Source organism: Mauremys mutica, chromosome 9, assembly GCF_020497125.1.
Source record: "Mauremys mutica isolate MM-2020 ecotype Southern chromosome 9, ASM2049712v1, whole genome shotgun sequence".
Lineage (NCBI taxonomy): Eukaryota > Metazoa > Chordata > Testudines > Geoemydidae > Mauremys > Mauremys mutica.
Window position 1 is genome coordinate 80,901,445 of NC_059080.1, and position 17,952 is coordinate 80,919,396.

Sequence of the window (17,952 nt, forward strand, 5' to 3'; positions counted from 1 at the left end):
CGAGGGCGGCTTGCCTGCGGGAGGTCCGCCTGGCCCGCGCTTTCCGCGGCAGTTCGGGGCCGGGGACCTCCCGCAGGCGCGCGGCCGAAGGCAGCCTGAGCCTGCCGTGCTTGGGGCGGCGAGAAAGCTAGAGCCGCCCCTGCTGGAAGGGCAGGCGGGCTGAAGGAGGGAGGGCCAAGGGAAACGGGGGACGAGGGCTGAGGGGCTACGGTGCCAGGGCAGCTCCTCCCAGCCAGGACCCGAGCTAGCGGGAACGCTGGGAGCCGCGCTGAGCCCCGGCCACAGGCCGCTCGCGGCCAGCCCGTCGTTCCGCTAAACCCAAACCAGCCGTTAACGCCGCCCCCCCCCAGCCGTTGGGCCGAACCAGGGACTCCGCGCTCCTCCCCTCCAGTCCCCCCAGCGGCAGGAGCGGAACCGGCTGCCTCGCCTGCCCCCTCCGGAGGCAGCAGCAGCAGGAGGAGGGAGCGGGGCGGCGCCGGGCCCGGCTCCTCCCAGTGGCGGGAGAGGGGGAGCGGAGGCGCACACGGGCAGGATTAGCTCATCTCGGCGGCGGCTCTTCGGCAGCCTCCCCCTGCTCCGGGCGCCCTCTCCTCGTCCCCGGCCGCGCGGCGCGGCGCGGCGGCCCGTCCCCAGCCGGCTCCATGGCTCTGTGCAATGGAGACGCCAAGGTCAGTGCCGCGGCGGGAGCCCCGGAGCGAGCGAGCGCGCTGCCCCCTTCCCCCGGCAGCCCGGGCCGCGCGGCCGCTCGCCCCAGGACACTCCCCGCGCCGGGCCTGCCAGCCTCCTCCCGGGCGCTTTGTGCGTTCGGCTGGTGGGAGCCGGGACCCCGCGTCCAGGCCCTTCCTCGGGCTCCCGCCCAGGATCGCCCGCGGCGAAACCGCCCCCTGCGCGGGGAGCTCGCTGCCGCCCTGATGCGAGTCCCCGGCCGGACTCCCTGCAGCGGGAGGAAGCGCCGCCCGGGGCACATGTTACAGGCAGCGGGGGAGGGGGCATCGTGCCTGGCGCTCGCCACCTCCAGCGCAGGCAGCGGCACCGCTGGGGGAAGGGGGGCAGCGAAGGGGACATTTGGCTGTGGCCTCCCTGTGCAGCGCCCATGTGCTCCCTGGCCGGGGCTTTGCATTACCGCTGATGCCGCCGCTTGCCCCCCACAGGTGCCCCATGAGGGCGGGGATAAAGGGGCGAAGGAGAAACACTGGCGCCCCCGGTGTGTTAGCGGCAGGTTGGGGGAAGCCGCGCAAGTGGGCAGCTGTAGAGCCTTTCCCCTGTCCAGCCCAGGGATTTGGGGTGAGAACAGTAAAGGTGCCAGCTGCACACCCACACACCGCCTGAGTGTGGTGGAGTCTGGGTGCCCCACTCAGTGGATGGGGGAAACAACACACTTTCCTCCAGTGCTTTCCCCGTATTGCTGGCTTGAGGCATGGGTCCCCATTGCTGCATAGGGCATGGCACCCAAGTGTCCTGGTCTTTTCCTTTCTCCATCACTCCATGGGGAAAAGAGCACAGGTTTCCCCATCTCCAACCTTCTCAGTATCTGCTCAGTAGCTTTGTACTAGTGATAATCCCATAGTGGGGAGAAAACAGTCTTTTTTTTTTTCCAGTTTTCTGAGTCAAAAGCTGCCGTTCCCTTTGCACAGCAAGTAAGACTGAATAATACTCCTACTAGCTCCTGGGGGAAGGGTACCCTTTGCTCTCCTAGTTTTTGTAGGTGGTGCCCAACCTAAATTTGCAGTGCATTTATGCTTTAGTCAGGCACATGTTGTTGGATTTGGGGCAGGGGTATCTATGGTTGCATTTTAGTGGCATGTGGAAGGCCAGATTAAATGCTTGGACCCTTCTGGCCTTTAACTCTACAAATTTATGAAATAAAGCTGAAAACATTGAATATAGTGGATGGTATGTGATCCATGGGGCTTTATGGGGAGGGGAAGTGTCTGGTATTTCATAGCCCATGATCTTTATGAAGGAATTTTGAATTAATTATCAGATCTTGTGAGCCCCCTGTACAATACTGCCGCAAACCTCTGCCTGTAAAGAGCTGCATGTGCCTGGCTCCTCTGCTGTTTCTATTACTCATAGGCCTTGAGGATGTATAGGGTAGGAGATTCACAATGACTTCATTATAGCTCAGTTCCAGTTCAGAGGCGCTTTACTTCAAATTTACCTTTTTTTATTTTGAACTAGTTTATTTTTGAACTCCTTCAACTAGCTTACTTTTTCCCCCAAGTGTTTTAGAGCTATCACAAGCACTGTATATTTAACGTTACCTTATTTCTTCTTTTTGATCCTTTAATTTTATTTTGTCTTAACTAGAAAACAAGACAGTTCTGTTAATATCTTTTATTTATATAGTGACTTTTATCCTGAAGAATCCCATAATGCTTTAAAAATTTTGGTCCCAGTCCTACAGCCAGATCCATGTAAGAGATGCCTGTGCAGGCCCTGTTGACTTCTTTGGAGATCAGGGCTTATGTATTTGCAGTAATGGGGTGGGAGTGTGAGTCTCATGATTGGAATGCCTTTTCTAATGATTCAGGACCACGCTCTGGCAATAAATAATATTCAGTTTAGCGTACTACAGGCAGTAATTAATGAACTCAAGTAATATACATAAGAGAGCTTAAGTCAAAATGCATTTTACTTGGTTTTGACTCTACTGATGGATTCACATTTATATACTTAAGTTTTATGGGTATAACTGTATTTGTTAGGGTGTGAGTTTTTTGCTGACACAGGTACACCATTATAAAGGTACTTTATATGGTGTATGGGACATCTTATTTTAGTTTGCAAACCAGAACAAGCTATGGTGTAACTGTGTCCATGCTAGGTTTGAGTATTTTTGCCACTTTATACCAGTATAGATAAAGCAGCAAAGGTTTCTGCTGTAGACAGCCCCAAAGGGGATTGCCACGCTCCTCTCCCCCGCACATTCCTCTATTTCGCTGCTAGGGGTCACACCCCAGTTTTTTTGGCAAAACTGGGCATTTGTCCAGTTTGCTCTTGCTGGCTGATGATCATTTGGCAAGAGCAAATGGGACAAATGCCCAGTTTTGCCAAAGAGGCCTTTTTTAAGGCCTGTCCCAGCCAAAACGGGACATCTGGTCACCCTGTGCAAGGCCCACAACCCTTGTTTATGAGGAAATGCCTATAGCATGGGATTAGGTAATGGTGGCCTGGGTCTGGGGAGGTAAGTGTGAGGTTGATTAATTTGTTGTATTAATGTTGTTGCTGGGTTATTTGATTTGATCTGGGGTAACTGATGGGTCTGTTTCATTTATGTATATTTTTAAAAGATTTTAAACAGTGACAAAAACATTGGATCAGTGCTCTTCTATTGTACTTTGTAAAAATCCAAATACATTTTTATAGCTTTCTTAACCAAAATAAAACCTACACTAGCTTGAAAAAGATCATCCAAAACTCAGTTTTGGCTTGTTTAAGCCCCTGATTTCAATGGGAGTTGTGGGTGTTAGCACCTGTGATTAGTCAGGCAACTTATTTATCCACCTGAATACAAATTCAGGTGCCAAAGTTTAGGCATTCAAGTATGAATTCTTTGGTCTGAGCTACCCAGAAAATCAGATTTGCTCTTGAGTACTGCACAAACTTAAAACTGGGTTAATAGAAGTCTTGCAATATACTATGTATGTATAAAATGTCTCTGCAACATTACACACTTTTAACACTGTGTTCGGGGTGTTTGTGTGTGTGTGTATATATTTATGGTTTTAGAACAGTATTCAGAAATTAAGAGAAGTTGATGAATAAGACATTTGTAATTTATCTTTATATATATTTATATACTTAAGTAGCAATTCATGTTTTCTGCAAGGCTCGTTTAATATTGTGGTCAATTTTAAAAAATGTAATAGAACAAAGAATGTTTTAGGACTGCCGAGAGAGTTAATATAAGGCAGTTTGGATAGGGGGATCAAACTTCACAGGGCTGTAACTGGTGATAATGTAATTTCAATATATTGATTTTGAATTTCAACTTTTAAATGCCTTAAGATTCAGAATTCTTAGATTTTTCTCTGTGAAACTGCCAGCAAATTAAAGTCATAAGAGGACTATTTTGTAGTAGTGCAATGGGCTTATTTGGCTGATATTCACAGATAACTGTACATTTTTCACATATGACATGGTATTTAATGTGAACTTTTGTGACTTAAATTAGTTGAATAGAAATATTTAATATCCCAAGAGAGATGAAAAGGCCTTGTTGTATTTTTGCTCTGTAATACCTCTTCACCCTCCCCATGCTTTTCTGTTCTGAGTAAAAGTTACAACACGTTCTGTTTTATTAACTAAAGCTTCCTTTATCTAATTTGTATTTGAGAGCTCTTATTTTTAGCCAAGCTGTAAATCAATAAATAAGATTCTGTCCTAGCTTAAACACACGTGCAGTCCCATTGCTGTCATGGTGTCATATTTAGCATTAATATGTGAGTTAGACTAACTTAGATTTGCACCCCATTAGACCTAATGTGCTGTTGCTTAATGAATTCAGAATTACCTGTCAAAGGCCTAAAGCTGTGTTTCTTTTTGTTGAATATATATTAAATGGAAATACTACAGGAACATATTTAAGAATGTAGGTTTTAAAGCGACATTAGTAAGGGCACAAGAGCAAACTATCCCAACACATGGGAAAAATAGGAAGTATGGTAAGAGACCACTGGCTTAAGCAGGAGATCTTCAACAACCTGAAACTCAGAGAGTCATACAAAAAGTGGAAAATAGGTCACATGACAAAGGATGAATATAAAAAAACCCCAGAAGCATGTAGGGATAGAATTGAAAAGGCCAAGGTAAAAACCAGGATTAAACTAGCTAGGAACATAGAGAGTAACAAGAAAACATCTTATAAATACATTCAAAGTAAGAGAAACACCAAGGACAGGGTAGGCCCATTATTCAATGAGGAGGGAAAGACAATAACAGAAAATGCAGCAATGGCCAGTGTTAAATAAATGCCTTTTTTGTTTCGGGTTTCACAAAAAGGGTTAGCAGTGATTGGATGACTAACATAGTGAACATCAGTGTAAATGGTGTAGGATCTAAGGCTAAAATAGAGAAAGAACAAATAAGAATTACTTAGTCAAGTTAGTCTTCAAGTCAGCAGGGCCTGATAAATACATCCTAGAATATTTAAGGAACTGGCTGAAGAGATCTCCAAGCCATTAGTAATTATCTTCGAGAACTCATGGAATTTAGGAGAGATCTATCTTCTTCTAGCAACAGCTGTTGTCTTCAACACTTTCTCTTGCACTATATGTTGGTGTATGAACTCTTAATAATCTTTTTCTCTTGTAATTTGTGTGTCCTGTCAAAAGAAGTTAAGATAGTACTGGTGTTTAAATTGAGGATTTAGGAGGGTAATTGTCATATCAGATTGCCCAATCTGACTTTATTCAGAATTTGATAGTTATTGTTAAAGGATGAATTAAATGTGGGGCCACCAGCTCTTAGCAATTGGCTCTTCATTGATCTCAGCAATAAGAGCTGATTCTCTGATTCTTTTAAAAGACTACAGTAGCATTTTTCAAGAGTGGTCATATTAGACTTTTTCTTTCTACTTCATTACTGCTGGATTATTAATGAGCTAACACAAAGAATAGGGGAGTGTTTTCAAAAAACCCCAAATAAACCCTACCTTTTCATTAATTAATTTAACAAACCCACAGTTTTAAGTTATAAACGCAATAAAGGAAATTCTGGTGTGTGTTATATATTTGTGTGTGTATGTGTAATGGACCCTCGCTCTCCCTCTCGGAGGGAGGCCACTTGTTCAGGTTGCCTTTGGGCTTGTCTGGCCAAGGCACGAAGCTGCAGAACAGTCTAGGGCCCTTGTCTCCACCCGAGGTGGAGCAAGGCCCCCCAGGTCCTCTAGTTCCCAGCCCCACAATAGGGCCGGGCACCAGCCAGTCATGGCCAGGCTTTAGCTTCGGCTTGAGGAGGCTCAAGCTGCCAGCAATTAAACACCGGCCAAAAGTGGGTTGGCTTCGGTCAGGGCGGAGCTCCGGCCGCCAGCAAGGCGATCACAGTCTATGGAGCTGATTTGGACCTGGGCTTGAGGAGGCTCAGGCTGCCAGCAAACAGCCAGTCTCAAGGCTGGCTTTAGCCTGGGTGGGGCTCAGGCAGCCAGCAAGGCAACAGTCTATAAGGGAGCTGGTAAGGGAGGCTCCTTCTTCAGAGCAGGAGCTTCCCTGCACAGTGTAGGGAGTCGACCACCCAGGGGTGGAGTGGCAGGGGGATGCAGGTCCACCCTACTCCATTGCATCCCAGCCCAGGGTCCTGATAGAGGCAGGATTGGCTGCCCCCGTGTCAGCGGGGATCCATCCGCAACATGCCAACTGAGCCACACCTGGCTCCGCAGCCGGCTGCTCCATGGCTGCCCCTGGGCCACTTCCTGCCTCCCCAGGGCTTGGTACCTCTCACTTTCAGGGCTCGTCAGGCTCCTTGGGGTACACTGCGGCCGGTAGTCCGGGCCACTCCTCGTCGGGGTCTCCCACTTCTGTGGCTATCAGACAGCCAGGATAGGTTCTCCTGAGAACGGCAGGAGCATCCTTCTCCTCTGGGGATTCCACCCCAGCTGGGCTGCAGGGCCTTCCTCTTATACTTCTGGCCCTGCCCTGGGGGGGCAGAGCAGGCTAGGCTATGCCCACCAAGGGGAATGTAGTGGACCCTTGCTCTCCCGCTTGGAGGGAGGCCACTCGGCCTCACTACAGTATGAACTAAAGTTACATTGTGTGTAATCTGGCCCAAGACTAAGAAACCATCTTACTAACTGCTTCTTATCAGAGTATCAGAGGGGTAGCCGTGTTAGTCTGGATCTGTAAAAGCAGCAAAGAGTCCTGTGGCACCTTAGACTAACAGATGTATTGGAGCATGAGCTTTCGTGGGTGAATACCCACTTCGTCGGATGCATGCATGGTACCTCTCACTTTCAGGGCTCGTCATCCGACGAAGTGGGTATTCACCCACGAAAGCTCATGTTCCAATACGTCTGTTAGTCTATAAGGTGCCACAGGACTCTTTGCTGCTTATCAGAGATGCAGTTACCACTTTAATTCCACTGGTGGTGTTATTAATGAGAGAAATTAAGTGACAGACTCCAACCTTGAAATAGGCTATAGAAAGTCTCAGCTTTTTTCTTTTCCTTACTCTCTTTATAGGGGAATTCAAGCAAGCACCAGCAAAGTTTACAGCTCTAGATTCTTGAGCCATGGTCACCTTACAACCTTCCCATGCATCTTCCGCTCTTAAATAAGTCAGGGCTAGCTAGACTACAAGTAAAAGATGCTTCAGTGTTTATCTCAATTGTCTTTGGAATGTTGTGTTGCCGTAGAAGTTGAAGAACATTCTTGCCTCACAGTAGCAATACAAGGAAAATACAGTAGATAGAATCTTCACTCATGGGGAATCCATCCCAAGTGGAACCTGAAGGAGAGGAACTTTTGGTACCCAAAGTGGGAGCACTGTCTGTAGAGCTGAAGGGCAGACTCCCTTATTTGGAAGCTGCTGATGTCTGAAAGAGGACATAGTATTAATACCTTCTCTGTGTTTGGTCCCTTTCGTCTCTCTGAGGTTTGTTGCAGGCCTTTGAAACAAAGTAGCTTAGCTCTCTTGCTCTTGACAAGCCACTTCTGCTTAATTATCAGTAAAAGTTATATCAGTAATAAATAGGTAGTGTTGGTAATATGTGTTGGATGCTCTGTATATCAAACCATTATATGGGAAAGGTCACTGCACTGCAGTTATAATCCTGAATTGCAGTGGTCCCAATACACAAAGTACAGTAGAACCTCAGAGTTACAAACACCTTGGGAATGGAGGTTGTTCATGATGCTGAAATGTTCGTAACTATGAACAAAACATTATGGTGGTGCTTTCGAAAGTTTACAGCTGAACATTGGCTTAGTACAGCTTTGAAATTTTACTATGCAGAAGAAAAATGCTGCTTCTAACCATTTTAATTTAAATGAAACAAGCACAGAAACACTTTCCTTACCTTGTCAAATCTTTTTAAATCTTTCCCTTTATTTTTTTTAGTAGTTTAAGTTTAACACAATACTGTACATATTTGCTTTTTTTGGTTTCTGCTGCCTGAGGTGTTTGTTGACCGGCCAGTTCGTAACTCTGATGTTCGTAAGTCTGAGCTTCTACTGTATTTTTCTCCCAGAATGACTCTGCAGCTACTATTTATGTAATTGGTTCATCTTATAATTACTTTACAATAGTATAACCTTGCACTTACATGAAAACAAAATGTTAAGGAGGGTTGCTGTCTGAATGAAGTTTTGGGTAATGTCTGCCTGAGTAATACACTGAAAGGCTTCAGTTCTTCCTTCTCCCAATCTAAAATCAAGGAACAGGTTTCTTAAGCTACATGTAATTAAAATGTCAAAAAAAACCTACCCCTGAAACAAAACTGTTTGGAAAGTTGCATCAAAATGGCAACTTTGGAATTGTGACATCTGGCAAGCTTAGTAGATAGATCAGACTGAATAAGCATAGAATGTGAACTACAGTTTTCACCTTCTATAGGTGGTCACTTCTAGGTGGTCAGCATTGAGAATACATAATGGGATGGTATGGGAAAACTTGTATTGCTACTGACTTTGGGGTATCCTTTCAGTCTCTAGGGCTGTCAGTTCAGTACCTCTTTAATAGGGCTCAATTCATGCACTTTTAAAATGACCATATTCTGTTTTAGGCTTTTTATGAAACACTATTTTGATGTTCTCTGAAATGCCACTGCTCCAAAAGCTGGAATGATGGTATTGGTGGGTGGGTCATGTGCACCACTTTATAAGTGGAAAGATGTGGTAGAAGTGTCCTTTCTTCCCCAGGGTTTGGCCTGGTGAGTAAGCAGATGTGGGTGGGGAGAAAATGGCTGCACCCTATATTAATCATTGATAAAATTGTCATCCATGCAAATGGCACACATGGGTTGCCATGTGGTGTTAAGGTTGCCTATATCCCGCTATTTCATGTATAGCTGTATATAGTCTATAATAAGGCTTTTTCATTAAAATGTTTTTCCTTTTTAATGTAATGTAAATGTTACACTTTACATCTTAAAGAATTCCTTTAAGGGACTTTCCACACCTGGGGACTGAATTTGTGCCCTTAATAATTAACTTTCCAATCAGTGTTCTTTTTGAAGAGACTTGCTTTGATTTGTTGTCTTGACTCTGCGCTAATAGTCTAACTGTTTTGATAAAGTGCTTATGTCAATAATGTTTGCAGCTGGAGAATGCTGGAGATATTCAGGATGGCCAGTATCACTATGAGGGGGCAGTGGTAATACTCGATGCTGGAGCTCAGTATGGAAAAGTCATAGATCGTCGAGTACGAGAATTGTTTGTCCAATCTGAGATCTTTCCTTTGGAGACTCCTGCCTTTGCAATCAAGGAGCAAGGATTCCGGTAGGCTCTTTTTTTGTTTGTTTTGTTTGTTTTTAATTTAAATGCAAAGGAATCTGTGGATCTCAGCAACGAAATTAGTTTATTCACTGTGGTGATAACACTGCTTATGTTATCTTTAATTTAACAGGGTCACATGAGTTTCATTGGGGAAACTAGCACAAGGACTTGCCTATTGCTTTCATATACTAGATATTCTGACATTTGGTTTAATTTTGTTAAAAAATACTATTTCCTAAGGTCATTTTCTGTTGTTATGTGAGTCTTTTGAGGGGGTAACTTTTTTGTATGTAAAATATTTGTGATAAGTCTAATATTAACCTTTGGATAGCCATTCAACAGGAAAATACATTTGGCTTTTTTAAGTAATATTGGTGATAGTAAATAAGAAATCTTGCATCATTCCTTTTACAGAAAATTACATAACACTTAAATATTTGTAGTTCCATCAAATAATTATATAAATTGGAAATGGTATGCTATATCATGCCAGACTCTTTCTGGGAGGTGAGTAAACTGTTATCTGATAGTGCTTATTTAAAATTTTTTTTTCCAATTTGCTTAATGCTTTACACATTTGTTTTAGCTTTTAAAAAAAGAGGTTACAGATGTATGTCCTTTTCTCTTAAGGAAAAAATTGTTTTCCCCGTCTTACAGATTTATACAAATCACTTGAGTATCTAGTATTGTGGTACCATAATGCCAGTCCAGTAAAAATCCCAAGAATGCAGCACACACGCATCACACTACTGTTCTGGAAGTAGCACACAACAGAAATTGCTTTGTTGAATTGCTTTTCTCTAGCCAATGATTGTTGTTGCTCTAGTAGAATGCCAGTATAACTTAATGAGTCTGTAAAAATCTGAATTCATTACATTTCTTTAGAAAACACAGATGACATACTATAGCAGACATAACTGCACTATTGCATATCTAATATAGAAGATACACCCTGTGCACTCAACTCTTTCCCTTTTAGAATTGAAGATGGAAAATACTTGTAACTGCAGTAACTTGTTTTAAGACCCCACAATCAAATCTTTGAAAAGTGGACACCTATTAAAATCAATTTTAAAAAACTTTTTGTTCATTAAATTAACTTAAAGAAAATGTTATGTTGTTTCCAGTGTGGTATCTTAAAACTATCTAGGGTCTCAGTTCTGCATTGAACTGTGTGAGCAGTCCATGGGGTGCACAGGTATTGTGTTTCTTATCTTAAAGAAAGAGGCTCTCCTTCCAACACACAACCTGAAGTCTCTTCAGAACCTCTGTGATGAGATACAATAGTTGTGTTGTCAGCTACCAGGTTTGTGGCACTGCAAATAATTACTTTTTAAAACTTGGCAAAACACTTTCATTCAAAGGGTCACTGTTCCAAGGCTGAGGAAGATCTACAATGATGTCAGGGTTATTGGTTGTTTTGGGTAACTGGCAACAGGATACAAAGCTTTCTACCTCTACAGATGTTCATTTAAATCTGGACCATGTTAGCAATGATTGAAAGTAGTCACTTCAGGCTTTCTCATGATATTTGTTAAATTAGTTGATGTTTTCACTCTAGTTCCTAGATGACTGAGTGTCAATTGTGGTAGAAATAATCTGGCTCCATGCTGACATTCTCTGGACTGAATGGTCATAGAAGTTGTGCTGTGCTCACCTCTGAAATTGGTCCCCTGTTGCAGAGGAGAGAGATTCTTGTTTGTGACTCTAAGTCGGGGGCAGAAGCATGTCTCAGTGCTGTTGCTTAAATTGTAATTGTTCTGTGGCTATAGGACATCTTAAAAGAGAGAAGAGCAAAACTTGCAAATTTGATCTTCAAGATGACAATGGATTTATCTAGCTTGCAAGATACTGGATTGGATTTTCAAAATTGCCTAAGTGAGTTTAGCACATAACTTGCTTAGACACTTTTTAAAAAAAAATCCCACGCATCCACTATTAACAACAAGATGTCCACTGTCCAGCAGTGGAAAACTCAGTTGTGGGAATAGTTGGTCTATAGGGATGTAAGTAAACTTGCTTCACTGTTCTTTGAATTCCCAGATGGGAAAATAATAGAAAGATGTTGGAGCAGTCTTTCGGCTTGTCTACACAGGAAGTTATACCATTATTGGTATATGGCTATAACTCCCTGCATGGACACTTTTATTTTGGTATAAGCAACACAAGCTAACTCAGAAAAAGGCATTCTTATATTGGAGTAAGGGTATGCCTACACTTCCAACTTTGGCTGCTGCAAGTTATGTCGGCATAAAGCTGCTGCAGTTAGTATATTGCTTGTGCATGTGAATACTTGGCTCCTTGCATCAGTGCTGCATGTGCTCACCATGAGTGCTTGTGTTGATGCACAATGCAGTGTGCCCTGGGTAGGTATCCCTGTGTGCAACTTGCCACTGTCCAGATGTTGTCTTTTGGGAAGGATTGGGAATGCATGGTGGGGCAGAAACAAGTCACGTGGGCTGACTGGGAGCAAAGGGTCCACTTCCCAGCATGCAACTTTCTCTATCTCATAATGTTATCTATATCTCATCATTTTTGCACCTTTTTAAAAAATCCCATGAACCTGTGCAGGACTTGTCATCTACCGTCTCTGACAGATGCACGGAGCCTGCATAGCTCTGCGCTGTTGTCATAAGCATTGCAAGCACAGGATGCAAGATCCTCCAGTATTTGCAGAGCCTCAAAAATAACTGAATCAGTGGGGAACATGATGGTTTTGTGGAGGACAAATTGCTGCAGGACATAGTGAGAACTAATTCAAGGTTGTTGGTGGCATTCACAAAGCAGCTGCAGATGGTGGAGTGCTGCATCTGGGCCTGAGAAACGAGCAGTGACTGGTGGGATCACACCGTAATACATGCTTGGGATGATGAGCAGTGGCTGCAGAATTTTGGGATAAGCCACATTCCTGGATATGTGTGCTGAGCTCAACCCAGTCCTCAAGCACAGGAACACCAGAATGAGAACTGCACTGTCAGTGGAAAAGCAAGTGTTGATTGCACTGTGGAAGGTTGAAAACCTGGATTGCTACCAGTTAGTGAGAAGTCATTTTGGAGTTGGAAAATCCATTGTGAGGGGTGTTGTCATGCAAGTAGGCAGGACCAGTAATACTCTCTTGCTATGCAAGACTGTAACTCTCTGCAATGTGTAGGGCAAAATGGATGGATTTGCGCAGTGGGGCAGTAAATAGCGTACATATCCCTATTTTGGCACCAGATCACCTTGCCACTGAGTACCTCAACAGAAAGGGCTACTTTTCTGTGGTTATGTAAGCGCTACTTTTCTGTGGTTATGTACGAGTTGGTGGATCGCTGGGGACGCTTCACCAATATCAGTGTTGGCTGGTCAGGGAAGGTGCATGGCTCTCTCATCTTTAAGAACATAGGACTGTTGAGAAATCTGTAAGCAGGGACTTTCTTTCCTGACTGGCATATTACCACTGGCAATGTTGAAATGCCAAAAGTGATCCTGGAGGACCCAGCCTAGCCCTTGCTCGCTGTCTCATGAAGTCATACACTGACCACCTCAACAGCACCAAGGATAGATTCTGCTACCAGTTCAGCAGGGGAAAAATGACGGTTGAATGTGCTTTTGGTAGATTGATGGGATTTCTGGCAAGTTTACTCGCAAGATTGGAGGCGGAGGCGGGCACATCCCAGTGGTTATAGCTGCCTGCTGTGTCCTGCATAATATCTGTGAAGCAAAGGAGGAAAAGATGCCACTGGGATAGAGGGTGGAGGTAGAGCAGCATCTGCTGAGTTTGAACAACCAGATGCAAGCGCTATTAGAAGAGCTCAACATGGAGCTATATAGCTCACAGATGCTTTGAAAGAGCACTTTAACAGTGAGCCACAATAGTGCATTGTGGTGGACTGTGCTCTACCAGGAGCTGCTCTTTTGGGTCCTGTTAGGAATTGTGTGGTGCTTGGTGTACATCTACGAATCTAACACTGACAGTGCACCTATTAATTTTGTGGTGCTTTCTATTCATTTATTATTATTACGTTGTGCTTTTTTTCATTGATCCTATGCGTTGCATCACATTGTACAATAATAAGTAAGGGCATGCTTTCAGTACTGCTGGGAACTCTGCAGCATATGTTTGGAACTAATAAAGATGAATTGTTTTCCAAACAACAGCATTTTATTGAGTAATGAAAACACTGCAAAAAAATTCTGTGCAAGTTAAAAGCAAATGCACTAAAAACATAATACATTTGGAAGAGAGTTTAAGAAGGGGAAAGAAAATTCACGTCCATTGTATCTACGCATAGAGCAGCTGTGGCTCTCTCAGGTCAGCATATGTGAAGCTGTAGTTGTCCTTAATGTCCACTGGTGAGGGGTGGTAGAGGAAGGGAATGCAGCCTCTGATGTCTTGTGGAATGTTGAGTGGGGTGTAGGGAAGTTCTCCATGGACTACAAAGAGGCGAGCCCAGGATTGTTGAACCTGTAGACCCACAAGAGTCTGTAGTATGTGTTTCAGAGTAGCAGCCGTGTTAGTCTGTATCCGTAAAAAGAACAGGGGTACTAGTCTTTAAGGTGCCACAAGTACCCCTGTTCTTTTTTTGTAGTATGTGTGTTTCCTGCCGGAAAAGCCCCATTATGTTCTGGTGCATCTCCCTCTCCATTTTTTGCCGGGACTCTTGGGCCTTTCTCCTGTTCACTCTTTCCTTCTCCAGGCTGTGTGCAATGTTCACCCTCCACGCCCTCACTGCTCACGGTCTTATGCAGCCCTGGCTTGCAGGACCTCATTGAACCTATTATCTCAAGTCTTCATCTTTCTCCTCATTTGGATCAGGCGTTCCATAGATGTGGGAGGGAACACTCTCAAGGCCACAACTACAGAAGCTACAGATAAAATACACAGAGGTATCACTGTCAATATAGTCATATCAGAAAGCAAAAGTTAAGATTCAGAACTGTCCCTTGCTCTCCATAAGTTTTAAACAAGACATGCTTATTGACACTTCTGCTTCAGAGTGCTTGTGCACGGCACCACTCACAGCATCAGCCATGATGAGCGTTCTGGCTAGGGGTGAGGGAAATGAGAAGGGAATTGATTGGTTGCATGAAACAATGCATATAGGGCAAAGGCACTGAATACTGGCACCATTTTCCACAGGCGGTGGTAATTTTAGCTGATACTCTTGAGAGTAACAAAGGCACAGAGAGCACAGCTGCTGCTGGATTCCGAAGCTGCCCGGGCCCATGTGCTAGTAGTCTGTTAACTTCAGCAAGCACCACTGCAGTAATTGTGAACTGGCATAGACTCATAGACTTTAAGGTCAGAAGGGACCATTATGATCATCTAGTCTGACCTCCTGCACAATGCAGGCCACAGAATCTCACCCACCCACTCCTGTAACAAACCCCTAACCCAGGCCTGCACAACTCGTAAAGCGGCGAAGGCCACATTCCTCCAAAGAAAACAGCCGAGGGCCGAAACCTCCCGGCCCCGCAGAAACACCCCGCCCCAGGGCCGCCCAGCCCTGCAGAAACAAACCCTCCTTCCCCAGCGCTGCCCCACCAAAACAGCTGTGGGCCAAAAAGGAAGGTTGGGGGTGGGGAGGTGATACTTTATTTTAAATCAACCAGGGGCATGGGAAAGTGTCCTACCATGGAGGAAGAAATAAAGCTGCCATCCTTCGAAAACTTTGGGAGAGGATTGCAGAATACCTCCGTAAAAGTTTAATTGAGATCTTTCAGGGGGATTCAAGGGATATCCCTGTGCACATAAATGAAATGCTCTGTATGACCTCCCCTGCCCAATTCTACAGGGGAATGAAAAGCAGTTAACAACTGTGCCGCTCATTGTCATACCACTATCTCTGTAGTACAAGTAAATTGATGAAAAGTCAGTAGTTGTGTAGTGCTAAGTTGAGGGTGCCATCAGTACATCATTGTACTGGTAAATACATTTACGCTCTTACCCAGGGTTATTTCCCCTGCATCAGGCTAGCCTGTGCTTGACTGACTGAATTGCAGTGGAGTCTCAAACAGGGCCTGGCTTCCTGGACTGCCTGGTTGCATGTCCCTCCTCCACCACCACACCCTCATCCTTGCTATTCAAGGCAGCGGCCTGTGACTTCGGCTCCTCGGCAGTGTAAGTGGTGGTCTTCGGGGTAGTGGGGTGTGTGTGTCTTAAGACAAATATGGCATACAGCTCTTTGTAAAAGCCCCATGTCTGCAGCTTGGCACCAGATTGACTGTTGTCCTCCCTGCCTTTCTGATGTGCTTGCTGCAGTTCCTTCACTTTCACGCAGCACTGCTGCTTATTCCTCTCAGGCTTCTCCTACATCCCCTGTGCAATCTGCTCATAGATGTCCACATTTCTACGGCTGGTTCGTAGCTGTGCCTGCACAGCCTCTTCTCTCCACAGGCCCAGGAGATCCAATATTTCCTGTCTACTCTGGGCCAGAGCGTCACAACAATGGAGAGCTGCTAGTGGGTGCTCACCAAGATGAACAATCAGGAAAAGGCATTTTAAAAATGTACAGGGTTTTAAAATGGGGGATAGGGCTTCCGGTCTGCATGACCCTCTGGCAGTGGATTCACAATTATGAACAGAGAAGTCAGTGTTAAAGAATTGCTGGAGGACTATTAGGATTGACATAGGTAACACGTTTTCTATACTTGCGCTGCTTCGACCTCAGTACATAAATCCTGGCTCAACACTGGGGAAGTGATGTTACTGCGTTGCTGTAATGGGGCGCTTACATGGGTGGGAGACACATTTAAGGTAGCCACATGCAAATTGCGTTGATGCAAGGCGGCTAACTTTGACCTAACTTTGTAGTGTAGACCAAGCCTAAGAGTGTCCACACAAGTCAGTAGATTGCTATAATTACAGCACTTTAATTCATACCATACGGGGATAGTTTATGTAGACAAGCCCTTAGATTCCAGGAAATTGGTTGCTGTTAGGGAATGGTCAAGAGTTAAGTGAGGGAAAAATGGTGGCCATACATTTGGATTTGATGATGAATCTGCCAGGGAAAAGATCTAGGCTTTTAATACTTCAACAAAATCAAATAAAATAATTCTAGCTTGGTAAACCTGTTGTGTCCAGCATCTTCAACATAAGCACCAAACTGATTATTTCAAAAAAGTTCCAGCTCAGTTAGTGTTTTGAGACAGATTCCACTCTGCTACATTCTCACCACTATGGTCGTCAGGGCCGGCTTTAGGACGTGCGGGGCCTGATTCGATAGAGATGCCGCTGAAATGCCGCCGAAGACAGCAGTAGCGATTGAGCTGCCGCCGAAAATAGCAGCGGCAGCTCACTCAGTTGCCACTGTTTCTGGCGGCACTTCAGCGGAGGGTCCTTCCTCGGCAGCAGTTGTCTTCTGGGGCCTTACTTTGCGGGGCCCGATTCACGGGAATCAGGGGAATCGGCCTAAAGCCAGCCCTCATGGTGGTACAAAGAGAACAGAAATAACTATGATTCCTTCTGCATGGGAGGAGTATCCATTGGGTGTAGTGTCAGTGTATTTGGTTTCTGCACCTCCTTCCCCAACTCTTGGCATAGGGGTGGTTCAAGTGGGGAGAGGGAGTCATTGGTGTGGAAACCAACTGGTTATCCCAAAGTAGCATATGGTCTCTTAGGCAGTGTAACTAGCTTGAGGAAGTTACCCAGCCTTGGAGCTGAGAATCAAGGAACTGTATATGGTTCAGAAGTCTCAACTTCTCTTTTAACTGAGGCATGTTTCTGCTTTTCAGCTCTATCTGTGTCTCCCACAGCCCAGCATTGGGAGGCAAGCAATGAAGTAGCCAGAACCGCTTAGAGGAGCTGCTAGGTAGCTGTAAATGGGAAGGAACACTCCAGTCTCACACCAGAGCTACACCATGGGATGCTGGTAGGGCAGCTGGAATGGCAGTGATCCTATCTCCTCCGTGTAGTGGCAACTTATTCAATCACTTCAGTTGAAACTTGCAGGATGCAGCCCAGGGAGCACATTTTCTATTCATAATCAAATGCAGATTTTCTGTTTAACACATAAGTGGGCCACAGGTTGGATACTCTCATGTAAACCAACACAAAATAATCCTTCAGTAGAATTTTATCAACAGGAAAAGTAAAAAAATTCAGAGTATACCCTGTTTTTTAGGGCTGCAATTAATTGTTTTGACCTCAGTAGGCTGAAAGTTTTGTCAGGCCCTGTTTCTTTTTCTCTCTCAAATATTATAAAATGTTCTGTACATGTGGTGCTTAATGAGCAAGTAATTCCGTGTGAGGGATTTAAAAGCAATAATTTCCTGACTGATATATTTTTGGGCTCTCCCTGCCTCCTTTTAAGTTTATCAGATTTAACATTATGACTGTTTCTGATTTTTAGCAGAACAGCTCCCACTCTTACCAGTAGACATTCCTTGTTATGCTCATGCCTGTAGCTTTATAGTAGTTTATAGAATACTTTTTCAAGTGGTATCTTTGTTAATAAATTTATAATTTAAGTATCTGACATACAAAGACAAACATCCTGTTTGTTTAAAATGAAAACTGTTTCAATGAAAGGGACCT

At 44.5% G+C, this 17,952-nt stretch overlaps 1 protein-coding gene across 3 annotated transcripts in view; it reads left to right on the forward strand.

Moving 5' to 3' along the window:
* The first annotated feature begins 436 nt into the window (after positions 1-436).
* GMPS (guanine monophosphate synthase) overlaps positions 437-17,952 on the forward strand; it is a 69,851-nt gene continuing 52,335 nt past the window's right edge. The window contains exons 1-3 of one of the 3 annotated variants that reach the window (XM_045031520.1): positions 437-668; positions 1,599-1,637; positions 9,256-9,434. In XM_045031520.1, the coding sequence (XP_044887455.1) occupies positions 642-668; positions 1,599-1,637; positions 9,256-9,434 (245 nt within the window). In that variant the 5' untranslated portion in view covers positions 437-641. Of the gene's footprint in view, positions 669-1,598; positions 1,638-7,447; positions 7,591-9,255; positions 9,435-17,952 lie in introns of those variants that run through there. The other 2 variants (XM_045031522.1, XM_045031521.1) reach the window with 2 other exon arrangements.